This window comes from Chelmon rostratus, chromosome 9, assembly GCF_017976325.1.
Source record: "Chelmon rostratus isolate fCheRos1 chromosome 9, fCheRos1.pri, whole genome shotgun sequence".
NCBI lineage: Eukaryota > Metazoa > Chordata > Actinopteri > Chaetodontiformes > Chaetodontidae > Chelmon > Chelmon rostratus.
This window is the reverse complement of record NC_055666.1, coordinates 15,402,580-15,418,068: the sequence shown is the minus strand read 5'-3', so window position 1 is coordinate 15,418,068 and position 15,489 is coordinate 15,402,580. Positions and strand designations below refer to the sequence as shown.

General features: G+C 41.8%; 1 protein-coding gene across 2 annotated transcripts; it reads right to left on the bottom strand.

Moving 5' to 3' along the window:
* Window positions 1-40: 40 nt before the first annotated feature.
* On the bottom strand, window positions 41-14,508 carry kdm2ab (lysine (K)-specific demethylase 2Ab). 2 transcript variants are annotated; one of them, XM_041944143.1, is made up of 24 exons: window positions 14,331-14,508; window positions 13,868-13,908; window positions 12,233-12,371; window positions 11,887-11,965; window positions 11,643-11,689; window positions 10,922-11,100; window positions 10,620-10,726; window positions 10,360-10,453; window positions 9,914-10,067; window positions 9,688-9,803; window positions 8,652-8,778; window positions 8,264-8,535; window positions 8,029-8,106; window positions 7,437-7,697; window positions 7,117-7,245; window positions 6,904-6,990; window positions 6,470-6,694; window positions 5,954-5,983; window positions 5,571-5,681; window positions 4,651-4,790; window positions 3,286-3,449; window positions 2,227-2,373; window positions 1,777-1,992; window positions 41-1,654 (listed from the first exon to the last, which is right to left on the bottom strand). In XM_041944143.1, the coding sequence occupies exons 2-24, from the start codon at window positions 13,904-13,906 to the stop codon at window positions 1,473-1,475; spliced, it is 3,123 nt and encodes a 1,040-aa protein (XP_041800077.1). In that variant the 5' UTR covers window positions 13,907-13,908; window positions 14,331-14,508; the 3' UTR covers window positions 41-1,472. The 2 variants fall into 2 exon arrangements, with proteins under 2 accessions (XP_041800077.1, XP_041800076.1); XM_041944142.1 differs by having other exon boundaries at window positions 4,651-5,681.
* Between the last annotated feature and the right edge of the window lie 981 nt (window positions 14,509-15,489).

The following is a 15,489-nucleotide window of genomic DNA, read 5'->3' as shown; positions in this document are numbered from 1 at the left end:
CTGTGTGACATGTGCTTTCAGTAAGGATTTGACAGTCATCCATTGTTTATGGTTTTTTTTATTTTTCTTGAAAAATAACACAAATAACATAAAGTGAAAAAGGCTTCTGAAAATAATTACAATGCTACAGGATTCCCGTTTTGATACTCGAAAAGAGGAAAACACATTTACACAAAAGTATATATTTATATACTTATATTCATTTGAAGGGATATGGACAGGAGAGCAGTCTGGGAGGAGACCTTTGATACAGAACCACTACACTTGAAGGGAACAAAGAAATTCGCAATACCCCACCCAAACAAAATCATACATCTCTACATTGATTTGGACAAGGTCATGAAATTTGGTGAAAAGTAGAATTTTTTTTTCATCCATGAAAAGAAAAAGGTGTATCAAAGAGGGGTGGGGAGCAGTTTCATCTAGAATATTAACACTTTTGCTCTAAATGTTGTCTCTGTACAAAAACAAAGCAAGAGGAGTTTGGAAATAATAGCACCTGAAGTCTAACAGTTGTTTGAAGATGCACCATTTACTGACACCCAATCCTTGGCTTATCCCTTGCACGTATGCAACCTGCCCTCTTTTGGGGTGAGGTCTTGTTGCTATGTCGATTGCCTTCTCACGCTGTCTTTTTACCCTTATATACCTGCCACTCGATGTCCATGTATGCTCATCAAGTATGCCACTGCACTACTGTTGCACCCAAGTGCCTTAATAAGCTGAACATACCATATGGTAAACACAGGCCCTTCCTGTCACCCACTTTATAAGTCATGAAGTGAAAGACCCGTCACCTTTAGTTGTCTTAAAGGAAAAAAAAAATCTCAAAGCATAGATGTTGTGCATAAAGCATAAGTCATCAAACAACTTTACTTCTGCTCTCTTGAACCTGACAAAAATATCTTTTTGGAGCAACCAAAGGTAGCTGAAATCAAATGATGATAAATAAGACTTTATCAGCCAAACAGAACAATGCAGTTCTACCACGAGGATGAAACTCAAAAGTCTTTGCTTCTCTCTCTCTCTCAAGGCAGGATAGGAGTCAAGACTGGAGTATCTCCTAAGAAGAGCTGAGCACTTGGTTGTCCACAGGCTGCGTAGGATACAGCTAATTAATTGCCCATGTTCTCCCACTCCTGGCCATGAAAAAAAGAGACTTTTTGCTTTTTCCATACAAGATTATTTCCCAAAAGAACAACAGAAAAAAAACTCCTGAGTCTCTTTGTAGGTACACTGGAAAAACAATTTATATAACGCTGCAAGAAACATTGCTCCAGCTCTGACAACCCCTTTCACCAACACCGGTTAAGTGAGTAAGCACTCCAAGTTTAGACCCCACCCCTCCTTTTACGTGTTGCATGTGAACTTCCCTGCCTGTCTGTGTCCTTTGTGTTACACAGATTCACATCAGGATCAGCTCTCTTGCCTTTGAACCTCGAATCACCTCTGCAGTCAGAAGAGGAGGGTGCTTAGGATATCCTCTGGATCAGTTTTTCATCTGATAGGCAGTAGAGCGTGTTGACCGACAGCTCGGAGATGAAGGCCTCACACGCCTTGCGGGAGACACCTTTACAGCCTCGCAAGTCGAGCAGTGAGATGCAAGAGAGGCGGCGGAGATACTTCAGACATGTGTCTGTCAGTTTACTGCAGCCTGGAAAAGAAGAAGGTACACACACACACACATTAATACTAGTGCAATAAAACTAATGTAATGTGTGTTCCTAAAAATTACTTTTGTGTCTCCCATATGAGCCATTCCCATCAATCTCTCACCTCCGAGGTTGAGCTCTGTGAGCGTGTTTCGGGTGGACGAGCCCACTGCAGTCAGCAGGTTGATGGAGTTGTCGGTGAGGCTGTTGCAGTGGGAGAGGTCCAGTTTTGTTAAATGGGGCATGTGGCGGATCACCAGGCGCAGAGTGGAGTCACTGATGTCCAGGCCTGCCAGTCGCAAACACTGCATGGTCCGCAACTGACTGCGATTGTCACAGCCTGGAGTCGAGGGGTTATTTGGGAAGAGGAGGGGGGAAAAAAAAAAAAAAGTACATACATTTTTTTGGGAGTTTTCGCAAAAGCAGTTAATGAAGAAAAAGGCAAATTGGAAGTAGAACAAGAAGAAAGGCAAATGGTATAAAGTAGGGGAAAATAACAAGCCAACTAAAATTAACAGCTGATGATTGATATCTAGCAATGAATCTGCAGCCTCGGAGGCTACTCTTTCCTCACCTGGAGGGGTGACTAGATCCCTGATCTGAGGGTCTTTTACTCCGTCTGCATACCGCAGGTCCAGAGAACGGAGGAGAGGGCAGCCAGGGGAGCAGAGTGCTGAAATAGATGACCAGGAACAACCTGCCAGCATCAGATCCTTCAGCCCTGCAAAAACAGAAGGTTTAGTGGTTTAGTGTCAGTGGACTGGTTTAAAATAAGGACACAAACAAGCACAATCTGTTCAGGCTGATGAGTCCGCATTCTTTTTAATTTTAGGAAAACAACCTTTAAAACTGAAATGTCCTTTTTTTATACACATACACTAAACAAGGTTGATTGTGTTATGTTAGAGTATACAACTTCTTTGGTGCATTTGACAACCCTGGGATTTATAAAATTCTGAAAGATTCAATAACAACAATAATAATCTTTATTTGTATAGCACCTTTTATATAAGAAATGCAGCTCAAAGTGCTTAACAACAACAACAACAACAAAAAAAACTACAGCACCAAGTGGTTGACTTAAAACAAAAAGACAGGGATAGAATCGCATAAGTAATGGTAAGAGGCATGATCACAACCCCCTGTGCTTGCCTCTCTACTCCCTGTTAGATTTTGGATTGATTCAAAAATTGTATTGCTTACTTTTAAGGCCTTACAGTGCATCCAGAAAGTATTCACAGTGCTTCATTTTCTCCACATTTTGTCATGTTACAGCCTTATTCCAAAATGGAATAAATTAATTATTTCCTCTCAAAACTGTACACACAACACCCCAGAATGACAATGTGAAAAAAATGTTTTTGAAATGTTGGCAAATTTATTAAAAATAAAAAACTAGGATATCACATGAACATAAGTATCCTCGGCCTTTGCTCAATACTTTGTTGATGCACCTTTGGGAGCAATTACAGTCTCAAGTCTTTTTGAATATGATGCCACGAGCTTGGCACACCCATCTTAGGGCAGTTTCGCCCTTTCCTCTTTGCAGCACCTCTCAAGGTTCTCCTCTCTCCACAGAGGAATGCTATAGCTCTGACTGAGTGTGTGCTTGTATGTGTATGTGTTTACATACCAGGCAGGCGGCCAACCAGCCAGTTCAGCTGCTTTTTAGAGATGTTGGTCCAAGAGAGATCAAGCGTGACCGGCTGTCTCTTTATGATGCCTGTCAGGGCCTGAGGAGTTACGGTGCGTTTGATGCTCAGGTCAATCCGTGCCCAAAGCCGCTTGTCTAAGCACCTGCAGACAACCACAAGCTCATGAAGAACACATCCATTCATCTAATTATCTCTTTGCAGAGCGACATGACCCACTGACCGTTCACAATACTTTGCTTATATAAATACTGTGGAGTTTGAAATAAAATAAAAATATAAAATAGGCTTTGATTGCATTTTAGCAAATTCAAATCTGGTCTCAAATCCAATACCTTCTGAATCTTGAATCTCATTAACTTTACCTTTCAGCATCTGCAAGAAACCTAAGGCAAAAATAACAACTCAAAGATGTCAAATCACCTTTTGTTGATTGACAAGGCAGAAACAGCAGTTTTTAATGTTCACAGTACATAACTACAGCCTGAAAATGATATGAGCAGCAGAATATAAGAAATGTTAACAGCTGTAGCCTGCAAAACTTTACCAGCCACTTACTCTGAAATGTATAATGTGTGTGTAATGATTCACACCTATTAAAATAATCAGATTATGATGTGATTAAAAATCTCGAAATTCTCAAAGTTAAACTGTTGGATTCTTAAATTGAGGAGAGGTGATCAGATAGATTATTACTTTAGAGAGGAGTCACCAATCTGTTGGTCTGCTGAACTCGTCCATAGACTGTATAAAACATAGACGTATTCACCCATAGGTTTCTAAAGAGCCAATATGAAAGCTCAGTGAAAGTGCCTATGGCTGTTGCAACTTTGGCAACGCCTGATTCCGCCAAATTCCCGGCTCTCATCCAAAAATGGACAAAGACGTGGAGCTGAGGCAGGCCAAATGAAGATTAGCTGTCACTCAAAGCAGTGATGCCCATAGTAATGCCTAAAGCTTAGCCTTAACATAATTCAAACACGTGACTTAGACAAAAAAAAAAAAAAAAAATCACCCCCCACACAGTTGTCATCAACAGGGAAATAAGCTATAGAGAGCAAAGCTGTTTTCTGTGACAGGCTGTTAACATGTTTCTTTTTGTAAAGTTGGACATTTCAATATGGTGGTCTATGGACACAGACTCGCTTTCGGAGGCAGCTTCAAGTGACATCAGCTGCACAGACCACATTAACCAGACAACAGACAAACTTTTCATTTCAGCCGTGATGCAATTAATGTTAATTAGCTAAAGCTGATCTGATCTGCTGCAAGTGATGCTCAAAATGAGAAGCCCGCAACCTTCATGTTTGACATTGTTCTTTGCTAAAAAAAAAAAAAGGTCTTACCATTTGTACCAGTTCTTGCAAACAGCCATGCAGACGCAGAGATCTGCTCGACTTAAGTAGCGGAAGACAGACACCCACACCTCCCTCTCACAGCCCGGCCCGCTCCCACCGTTCTCCCTGTCTGCCTCGCTCCCTCCTTCCTGCAGGGCGGACAGAGGGATGCGGAGATGAGGAAGCTCAGTAGATGAAGAACAGGAGGCACCATTGCTCAGTTTAGCTGGCCTGCTCTGCTTTGTTCTGTTAGAGGCCTCCGCCCTCTCTGGGTGGGAGGTACGAGTGTCTGTGTGTCCACTGCGAGTGTGTGGTGGTGTGTGCCTATTGGAGTGCTGATCAGGACAGGGGCCACGATTTCTAATGGGGGGTCTGACGAGGGCTCTGGCCTGGTTGTGTATTGTGGAAGTGGCAGTTTGAGGGGCAACAGCCTCCAATTTGGGGACAATTGCTGATGGGTCCTGCCTGGCCCTGGTTGGCTTTTGGAGTGTCACTTTAAGATATGAGCCGTCTTTGCCCCCCGTTTGACTGTCCTGCTCCATCTCCTCCTCGTCATCCTCCTCAGCACCATTTTGGTTGGCCATCTCTCCCCCGTCCTCTTCTCTTTCTTTGGCTGCTCGTCCTCCATGCCTTGACTGTGGCTGGTTCTCTTTATCCAATCCCCTCCCACTGATCTGCCCCCTCTCTTCTTCCTCGTCGCTGCTGCTGCTGTTGGTGCTGCTGCTGCTGCTGTCCTCGCTCTCCTCCTCCAACTCTCCATGGCTTCTACCACTTCTGATTCCTCTTCCTGCTCCTCCTCCCCGCAACCTCACCCCTCTTCCCCTCCCTCTGCGGGGCTCTCCCTTGGACTCAAGTTCCAGACCAAAAGACTGCTGCTGCTGGAAGGACCCTGTCCCTCCTGGAGAGCTGAGGTAAGGGGAGCCACTCACCCAGGTGGAGCCCCGGCCTCTGCCCTGAGATAGTCTGCTGGTTGGAGAGCGCAGCCGGGACAGCAATCTGGAGCCCAGCAGCCTTGAAGAACGATCTAGAGACGACTGTTTCTGTTGACAAGAAAAAGGACAAAAAGTGTGGCAGATGAGAAGAAGATAAGACATGTTTCAAATAATAAAACCAGTGTTAGGAATGCTTCGGAAAAACTTTCACAACTTACTGCTGCATCACAAATGCACTGATGTTTAAATGCACAGTACTTACTGTACTTTACTTAAAAAAAAACGTGGATGAAATGCATTTTTGACAAACCAATATATTTGAATCAAACTACCTCCTGGAATAATACCACGTATAGTGCAAAAATAAGTGAATTACTTACCGTTAGGATTTTGCTGCGCTCCAGTTTTATCTGCAATATGTAGAAAAGAGGTTGGGAAATGAGATAAATGTCAAATAGAGATAACACACACACACACAGTTTTTATCGACTATTTCAAGTCTGAGGAAGTGCCAAGATCATATCTGAGGCACCTATCAAGCCAGTTTCAGGGTGCAAGTTTCATCAAGGTAACATTTAGCATTTTAGATCTTCAGCGAGTAAGAAAAGATCAAAATAAGACTCTGTGTAGCTTTCTTACTAAAGGACCAGCTGAAATTTCCGTGCATTAAAATCTTGAAGCTTTTAAAGGCTTCTAAAACTGAAAATTAAGAACTGGAGTGTCACATATCAAAATGTCATGTTCATTTAAGTTCTTGTTAGAACATGTGTACATGCTGAATTGTTGTTCAAATGCTTTAAATCAATACAGAACTGTTCTTACTTGCTTTTATCATTAAAAGCAACAGAAAATTCAGAGCACGCTTCATCTAAATCCTGTTAAGCTCTCCATCTCACCCTCTTCTTAAGTCTGAGTTCCAGTGCACTTGCTCTTTTGCGGTTCTGTTGATGCTGCAGTAGCAGTTTCTGAGAAGGTGGCGGTGCTGTGGGAAGGGATGGGGGTCTGCTACGTCTCCCTCGTTTCACCCCCTCACCTACGCCAATGCCTTCTCGGTATGCAAGTTTGGACGGTGGCAAGGAGGTCGAGCCTTCTGACTCCTCACTTTCCTCATCGCTGGAAGACTTGTGTGGGAGAGACGGGAGGGCATGGTAGGTGGGGTTGGAGAAGAAAAGGTGTCATTCCAAATTTGAATATCATCATTAACCATAGAGCGACTGGTTGAAGTTTTTGAGAAAGGAAACTTTGCTGAAAAAGCAGAAGTGTTCTCTAAATTTCATGAACAGAAAGAGAAACAAAGGGCAAGTGGAGGTGAGAAGTGTGTGTTTGTTACCTCTGATGCTGAGTCTTTGCCTTGGTAACATTTGGGACATTCCCAGCAGCTGGGCAAGTCCTTATTGATCTTCCCCTCACCAGGTTCCTGAAAGATAGTTAAAGATTTGAAATAGTAACAACCATGACTGACCGATAAACGGCAGAAAAAAAACATGCAATCTTTGGGTAATGTTTTCAGTTTATAGCCTTCACTATGTCTCAAACAGAATACCTTAATGCAATGACGATGGGCAATCTGCGAGCAGACGGAGCACTCCATGAGTGAGTGAGTGCTCGGATTTGATTCATCTGACTCCCCTTCTCCACATATGGCACATCGCGCTGTGTTTGGCAGGGCAGGCTGGAGGAATAAATTAATGTTAAAGACCTCTTGAGTTGTAAAAAAAATATTCAACATTGCGTTTGACATCAGCTATTCAATACAATTTTGAGTTATCACCCAAACACTTTCTTCTAGTATACACCATGCACAGATCTACGGCAATATTTGCTTCCACACATACAAAGACGATGAGGAGTATTCCAACTCACTGCTAGACACTGTCTCATGATACAGCCCTTCTTCATGCGTCCAGGCCCTCCAAACTTCCTCATGTCGTGGCAGTAGTGGCAGGTGCCACACTCCTTCCTGCAGCAAGCAGCACAGCGCTTGCATCTCACCCGTCTGCGCCTCAGGGCAGAGATGGAGGAGCGTTTGGTGGACCTCTGACCGAGAGGCTTGTGGAGGGTGGGGCCCAAGCGAGGACGGTAAAGGACAGGGGGAGGAGGAGTTGGGGGCTGGTACCATGTTGGCTGTATGAGTAACATCAGCAGGAATAACAAACAGAAAAAGTAGGTTAGAATTGTGTCCTGCAAATACATAACAGGCAGCGGCCATGGCCATGAGCTGGAAGGCTCATTGATTCTTTATTTTCAAAGTGATCAAACAGCAGCTAAATACACAATGACATTTTATCTTACTTGACAACACTGACAGTGTATTTCAATATCAACTATTGAGGAAGAAAAGAAGATTAAAAACAACTGAAGCACTTATTCTACAGATATAATCATCACTATGCAGAGATAAGCTGTTATGTATTCCCAGCTTGCTGAAAGTTTGCAAAAATTTGTGTCTTCTCACCCTCTCAGGCCACCTGACAATGGGCTCTCCAGTGTAGGACAGCTTGGGGTCATCATTGGCATGCTCCTTCAGAAGAGCCTGGACAAGTGTAGAAGAGAAAATATTACATATATCTGGACTTCTACCATGGCACAGCACCATACAAGCAGTAGAAGCACACTTTGTAGTATGTGTTTGAATATAGTGTAGCTAATGTGAGGTCACTGTGAGACGAACTGCACAAGGCGACACCCACCCTCATGTCGTCGAGCAGGGCTGTGGCATCCCTGATGCCTGCAGGGACACACTTTTTGTGAGGTGGCAACTCCTCCAGCTTCCCTAAGAGGTTACACAATCCCTCCAGCTCAAAGGTAGTCAGCACATGCTGAGGGGTGGTAACTTCAGCTACCTCTTCTTCTTTGACTTCTTCCTTGAACTCAATCATCTGGTTTTCATTGTCACTGTCAACTCCATTGGAGGTGCCATTCCCGCTGTGATCAATCGTTTCAAGGTCAGCCTGGGTCAGTCCTGAAAGGAGAGACGGGACACAATAGTAGAAGTTCATGTCAGTGATGGATTAATTTATGTGAGAAACAGAAAAAAAATGAGAACAGCCATGTTTTCTTGTGTTCATCTGCCCTCACCTATGCCTAGGGAGTATTTTTGGAACTCAGGAGTGAGGTGGGAGGTGTTGGTCAGACAGTAAAGGTATCTCTCCAGGACATACCAACACATCTCATAGTAGAACGGGTAGCGGAACTTTGGTGGCACCTAGAGGAAGAGGACAGAAACAGATGGAGGAAAAATATTGTAATAAACGTATGCATCTTCGAGACCATTTTCAGTCAAATATCACCATGACACAATAAAATGTACACTATGTTGCTTTAAGACAAGTTTTTTTTAACATAAATATATTCCTTAACAAACTGCTCTTAGGCAGTTCTTCTTCATCAGAAGCATTGTGACTTGTCTGACTCAGGTGTCCAGTTGCTACATCAAAGAAGAGGGAGGCACGCATGGCAGTGCGATTACTTAAACTTATATGTCTACTCATGTTCAGTTCCACAGCCTCATGTATGAGGCACCAATCCAATGCTATAGTTCAGTATCAACGATGATACAGACGTTATGTGGTAGATTGGGTATCAACCATGACTTGACCAATCTACATTAAATATAGTTCCTTGTTTCTTCTTCACTCTAAAATTCAGTGTTTTCACTGGCAGATAATTAATTCATTCCAAGTTCACTGCGGCTTGGTTTTCAGCGCTGCAGCAAAACCCTGGTCTCAAGTTTCCTTTCATAAAAATTACTCTACTGAGCTCTACTCTGCGAGGTACACAGATTTTAAATCTAAGATGAGGACAGCACCAGTATCAGATCTTTACTCAGTTACCCTGAGTTTAAATATTGGAATTGGTAGTGGGAGTGAAAAAACAAACAAAAATACAGTGCATGCCTAGCTTTATGGGTGTTAAAGATTCTTCGAATCAAAGTGACATAGTTGAAAAAGGATTCTCTCACCAGTTTTTCTATGGTGAGTAATTCCACAGAATAAGACTCTGAATCATGGCTTGCATAATCACATAATCTTAAACCATCATCAATGTGTGTCAAGAGGACAGTTATATATAAACAGCAGTAATAAGTCTACAGTGAATGTGAGGTGCTGCTTACCCGTGTGCGATCCTCAATGCTGTAGATATTGAGCTGCATGGGGATGTTAAAGCTGTGGAGAAAATTCCCCCCAAACACCAACGTGTCCTCTGGGGTGTACACGGCGTGGATCCACCCTACGACATACAAGGCACAGGATGCTGGAGGCATGTTGTGGTAGAGACAGTGCATGTGACTGTGTATGCTATATGTCTGTATGTGTCACTGCCCTGTTACAGTAACAAACCTGATGGGATGATGAAGGTGTTGCCTTGCTTGAGCTCTATCCTCTGGCAGTCATGACACTTGTCCCCCAAGAAGATGTCTCCCTGTTTTCCTGATAAGACCCAGTTCTCATACATCTCCAGGTTCTGTGGTGTGGGTGGAATCAGCCAGAACACCTGCAGGGGTGATGGGTAGGATGTGTGAAAGGTTGTGTATATAGTCTGAAGTCAATAAATACAAAAAAGAAATGTCTGTAGCATTCATGTGCATTTACAAGATGTTAACTGAGAGTTGAAAAGGAAAAAATAAGCCCAGTGTTAGCCCATAATAACATTTACTTTTTATTCTGGCAGCATGACTGAAAAAAATGACTGCCTCTAATCACAACTAAAAAGTTTACACAGGGTCACTACAGGCAGCCAAATTTTAAAATCTCTTATTCCTGCGTGATGCGACACCCAAACTGACCTTTCCTCCTCGCAGGATGTGATACCAGACTGAAGTGCCTCCAAAGTCGATGTGGAAATCTGTGAAGCAGCCTTGCACACTCATGAGACAGTACCTGACGAAGGTGGAGCAAGGATGGAAAACACACAATGTGTTTTCAATAAAATCAGTCAGACTATAAAATAAATTGAATTAATTGATTATCACTGATGTAGGAGATGTGATCAGACGGGTCTTGTAACAGTTGCACAATGAAATTCATACATTTGTGGTTTACTCACTTCTGTACTTTGGGATAGTGCATGTCAATGATAGCATTAGTGGAGTCTCTCTGTCTCTCCTTGAGATGTCGAGGCCACATGTTGTCCACCCAGTCAATAAGGTCCACCTGGATAATTAGGAGAAGAAAAGTATTTAAAACATACATTTGTCCAGTCTGCACCAAACCCAAGACTGTTAGTGATGACTGACACCACTTTCTGTGTGTAGACAAATTGTTATTACTGTGTCCAATCCAAAGCTCTACAGCCATCGAAGCAGCAGTTGTTGTAAAACTGAGGTCTGAAATCGTGTGAATTCTCACCGACGCCGGTCGTTTGACCAGATTCTCCAGCCTGGTGTGGCTGAACTCCAGGCTGATGACATTGTAGAGTTTTTCTCTTTCTGATGGCGGCGTCTCATAGTAGCGTCGCCACTGAGCCATTGACATCTCAATTCCCTTCTGGGTGTTCACATCCATCACGTCTACAATGCGTCGACTCCCTGCATGAGAATTAGAAGGGGTTCAACAAGTGAGACCACTGTAATTACATCCAAATTCATTGTCCTTAAAATTATTAAATATTCATGTGTGATATCCATTATTTCTCTTTCAAATGCCCAGCAACCACAGCCCGAACAATACTGGATTTCTCGGGCAGATACTGATATTTGGGAGTTTAATGAAGCCAATAACAATACATTGGCTGACAGTGACTTTTTCTACTTAACATAAACAAAACAGTTCCCTTAGATGTCTTTTTGTTTTGTCTTTTAAACTTGTCAGTGATCTCTGGTGGACAAACTATGTAATGGTGACACAGTTTCTAAATGATCTCAGACTTAGTTTAGCATAACCCTTGTGCTGTTTCTTGTTACTTATCGGCCAGCATATTCACCAGTACAGATACATCTGCATTATGTCTGATGTCTCAGCCTGGCTGATTTATCATCCAGCTCCACCGGCAAAAGGCGTTTGGTGTGTCACATTTTGTGTCGAAAACGCAAAGCCATTTATTTTTAAAGGGCATTAAACAGTAACTTACCAACAAACAACTTGACATCACTCACACTGAAATCAGGGTCTGGCATTCTGTCAGAGAGAGGCAAAGCTGTGTGATTTTTTTGTACATTTTTTTTTCTCCAGACAGTCAAACAGGTGTATTGGCATTTTCTACTAACAGATTGAAAAATTAAGAGAAATATTATCTCCACATAACAAACTAAAAAATATGATAAGATGTGTTTAGACAAGAGTAATTTGTGATTAAAACAGTAAATGCTACTTACTGTATGCCAAGGCCATCCCCTGTCTCAAAGATAATGGGGTCTCTGAGCCCTTCTCTCTGGATGTATTCAAATGTGAAATCTAGAAAGGAGACACACAGACACAGTTATACGGTCTTCAAAAAACCCCAACTTTTACGACAGCAAAATTTACATTGACCAGTATGAATTGGCAGAGGCACTTTTATCCAATCAACACAATGGTGAATTTCGCAGTATTAAGCAACACAGCACATAGAACAAACAGCAAGCATTCATTTCCTTTAGGTGGCATTAGATATGTTCAGGTATGGTTTGATTGAAATAATCTTCCAAAAATCTCTTTTAATTACTCGTTGAAACCTCTCACCTTTACCCTCCATGTGTTTGATCAAATCAGAGTTAAACCTGATGCACTGCAACTTTTCATCCAGGTCGAATGTTCGTTTCCCTTCGATTTCATCATCTGAGATTCCATCGTCCTGGTAGCGGCGCCGTGTACCTGTGCGCTAAGGACAACAGAAGGTTTCTGTTAACCTCTACATCAGATATGTAGTGAGCAACAGAAAGAGGACAGGAGGACAGGGTTGGAAAAACTGGCAGCAAGAGATATGGGATGTCTTACTGCATTGAAGATATTTCAGTGCCATGACAAAGCTGAGTTGAAGCAGCCTATTAGAGGGACAGCAATGCTGATGTCAACATCTCACGTATGTAAACAGTTATATAATAAAAGGGAATTTAGGGATATGCTTGGAAAGAAAAACATGAAAGCTGTAAATTCTAGGAAGTGCGCTCTAAGTCACGACCTGGAAGACAACTAGCATTGCGTCACTAATTTTTCCCCAAACTATTCTTGGTATGAAAACTCAGCTACTGAGTGACTGGTCCTGAGATGCAACCAAACAGCAAGCTTTGAATCTAACATACATACATTGCTTAATGTATTTTTAAAACGTTCTTATTGAAGTCTAATTGCTAAGATATGAGGTGACACCCATGGGAGCTGTCCCTTAAATCTCAGTGATAAAAAGGAATGAAAGCTGCCATTTGTGACAATGCTAATAAAATCACAATAAATCAAACCTAGCTGATCAGTCAGCCAGATACCAAATAAGTTCATGTGGGAACCAAACAATACAGCATTACAATAGCAGGGGTTAATCTTCCACACGCTGCCCCCCTTTTACTCCCCTCCTGCCATTCATCCTATGCAGAACTGCCTGGCTAGACAGATGGATCAAGCACAACACCCCCGCTCTCAGATCTCCCCACCCCCATCCTTTACCACAAATGTGGTATTATCTAAACTCTTCACTTTCATAACCGAGGGCTGCACAGTTCATATATATTTGCTACTGGAAACAATTCAATATGAGCGCAACCCACACTGATGTTTTTACTTAAGGTAATAAAAATGATTAAGGGAATCAATGAATTACATTTAAGTAGCAATTTACTGCATGCTTCTATTAAGTTTTGATGTGTTCAACAAACAGGCCTACACATGCTTTCCACAGCTTATCAACAATGGCAGGGACAAAAAGGCCGTATAACATATACATTGATTGATATCAATATCAATAATACCACTAGTATCAGTATTTATCTGCCAGAGCGCACACTAGGAAGTATGAAAGCACTGGGTTAATTACTTTACATCAAAGGGATAAAATTGTAAGGAGGTGAAACAAGGTCACACAGCACAACTACTGACAGGTTAGACGGTGAACTTGACTCTTTCTTGAACCCGAAGTCATTCGACAAGTTCATTACCCTTATTATTGTGGTACACAAAACAGAGAGGACCACTGCCATGACACAATGTGCCAAAAGAAAGTGGGCCATTACAATCAAGCACAATAATTATAATACACATCAGTTCGTGAGTACGAACATGGCTAACGTCACACACAACTTCAGATAAAAACGCTTATCTGATGCATTGTAAACATAAAACAAGTGTTCCGGGGAGCTAAGTTAGCAGTTTGGTTAAGTTACTCACCAGGCGTTTGCTGTACCGTGTGTTAGGATCCTCCATCATGTCTACAAAAAAATAAAGTTTCGAGAGTTACACTGATTAAACAGCGATTCGGTGTTGAAATGTTTCTGTGTTTTTACATTTTGCCGGACAGAAACACACACCTCTCTAGGAAGCTAGGTAGCCCTGCTAACGTTAGCCAACAGTGTTGCTTTAGGCAGCAAGCTAAGGTTAGCAACACATAACATTTACGTTGAACTTACGTCCCTGTATGAAGACAAGTGCCGACTAGACCAACTACCTTTTAACAGGAATATTCTGAAGCAATATGTCTATTCACTGGCGTCATTTAACTGGCGTTATCGGCTAACGTACACTAGCTCAGTTGACAATCCCTTTCATAAGTCGTCGGCTAACATTGACGCGAGCTAGCTAGCTGACATTAGCCTCTATACGGCAGTTGTAAGCTTCTTTATCATTCCGTTACCTCTGCGTTTTAACTCCTTTTAGCCGTAACGTTAGTGGTCAAAGTAATGTTCCCCAACTAGAGCGTCTCAGGCCTCTCAGGTAAGTTTCTCCCCATGTTATGTGATAACAGCTGTGTATATTGTTATGTTTATTATTGTGCGATAAAGTTAGGACGATTCGACGCTTCGAGCCGCCATTTTCAGCTGGTCAAAAAACACACACATACACGCAACACCCCCACCCCCCCTAAAAAAAAAAAAAGCCAATGACCCAACCCCCTACTTACTCCAATGCTCCAACAAATTAGCATAGAGCCACTCTCATTGGATGATGCATGTGCTATTTAAACAAGATTAGAATATGTAAATATACAGGTATACTTGGTTTGTCTTCCCCGGTTTGACGGAGGAGGGTGGATTTTTTTAAATTGTGATTTATTTTTTTATTGTTCCCAGTTCCAGAAGAAATATTCTGATAATTTAGGTGGTGTGGCAATCCGAAAATATAACATACTACACTACAAGGTCCTGCAAAATTTCATGGAAGTTCAGAAGTATTAGCGACAACATGTAGGCCTACTCAAAGCATTAAAAAAAGACACTCATCATCCATAACTGGCTGTATTAGCTCATAGTTGTTAGCGAAGCATTTGCATGTAAGCAGCATTTGAATGCTGAAAAAATAGTCTCATAAAATTGAAACACTCAAGTAAAGTGCCCACAAACTGTACTTGTATGCAAATTTCATTGACATCTCCATGCTCCATGACAATAAAGGAAATCTTGAATCTTGAATCTTAACTACAGTACTTGAGTTAGTGTATTTAGTTACTTTCCACCACTCACAAGTTCTCATGTATAATTACATTTTCGGAGAACTATTATTGTTGTTGTTGTTGTTGTTGTTATCATAGTAAGTAAACTATACTACACAGTACTACACTGTTTCTATTTTTGCAATTCCTATATTGTTATACTTATATTGCAACTGTTAGTGCTGTTTTATATATGTATATCTACACATATGTGATACAGTATAGTACACACAGTATGGACTTGTACATATCATTTTAACATATATTACAGATACTGCTTTAGATTACAGTCATATATCTTCACATTATGCATGCTTGTTTTCATTTTTCATAACTGCATAATAAAAAATAGCTAAATATTTTA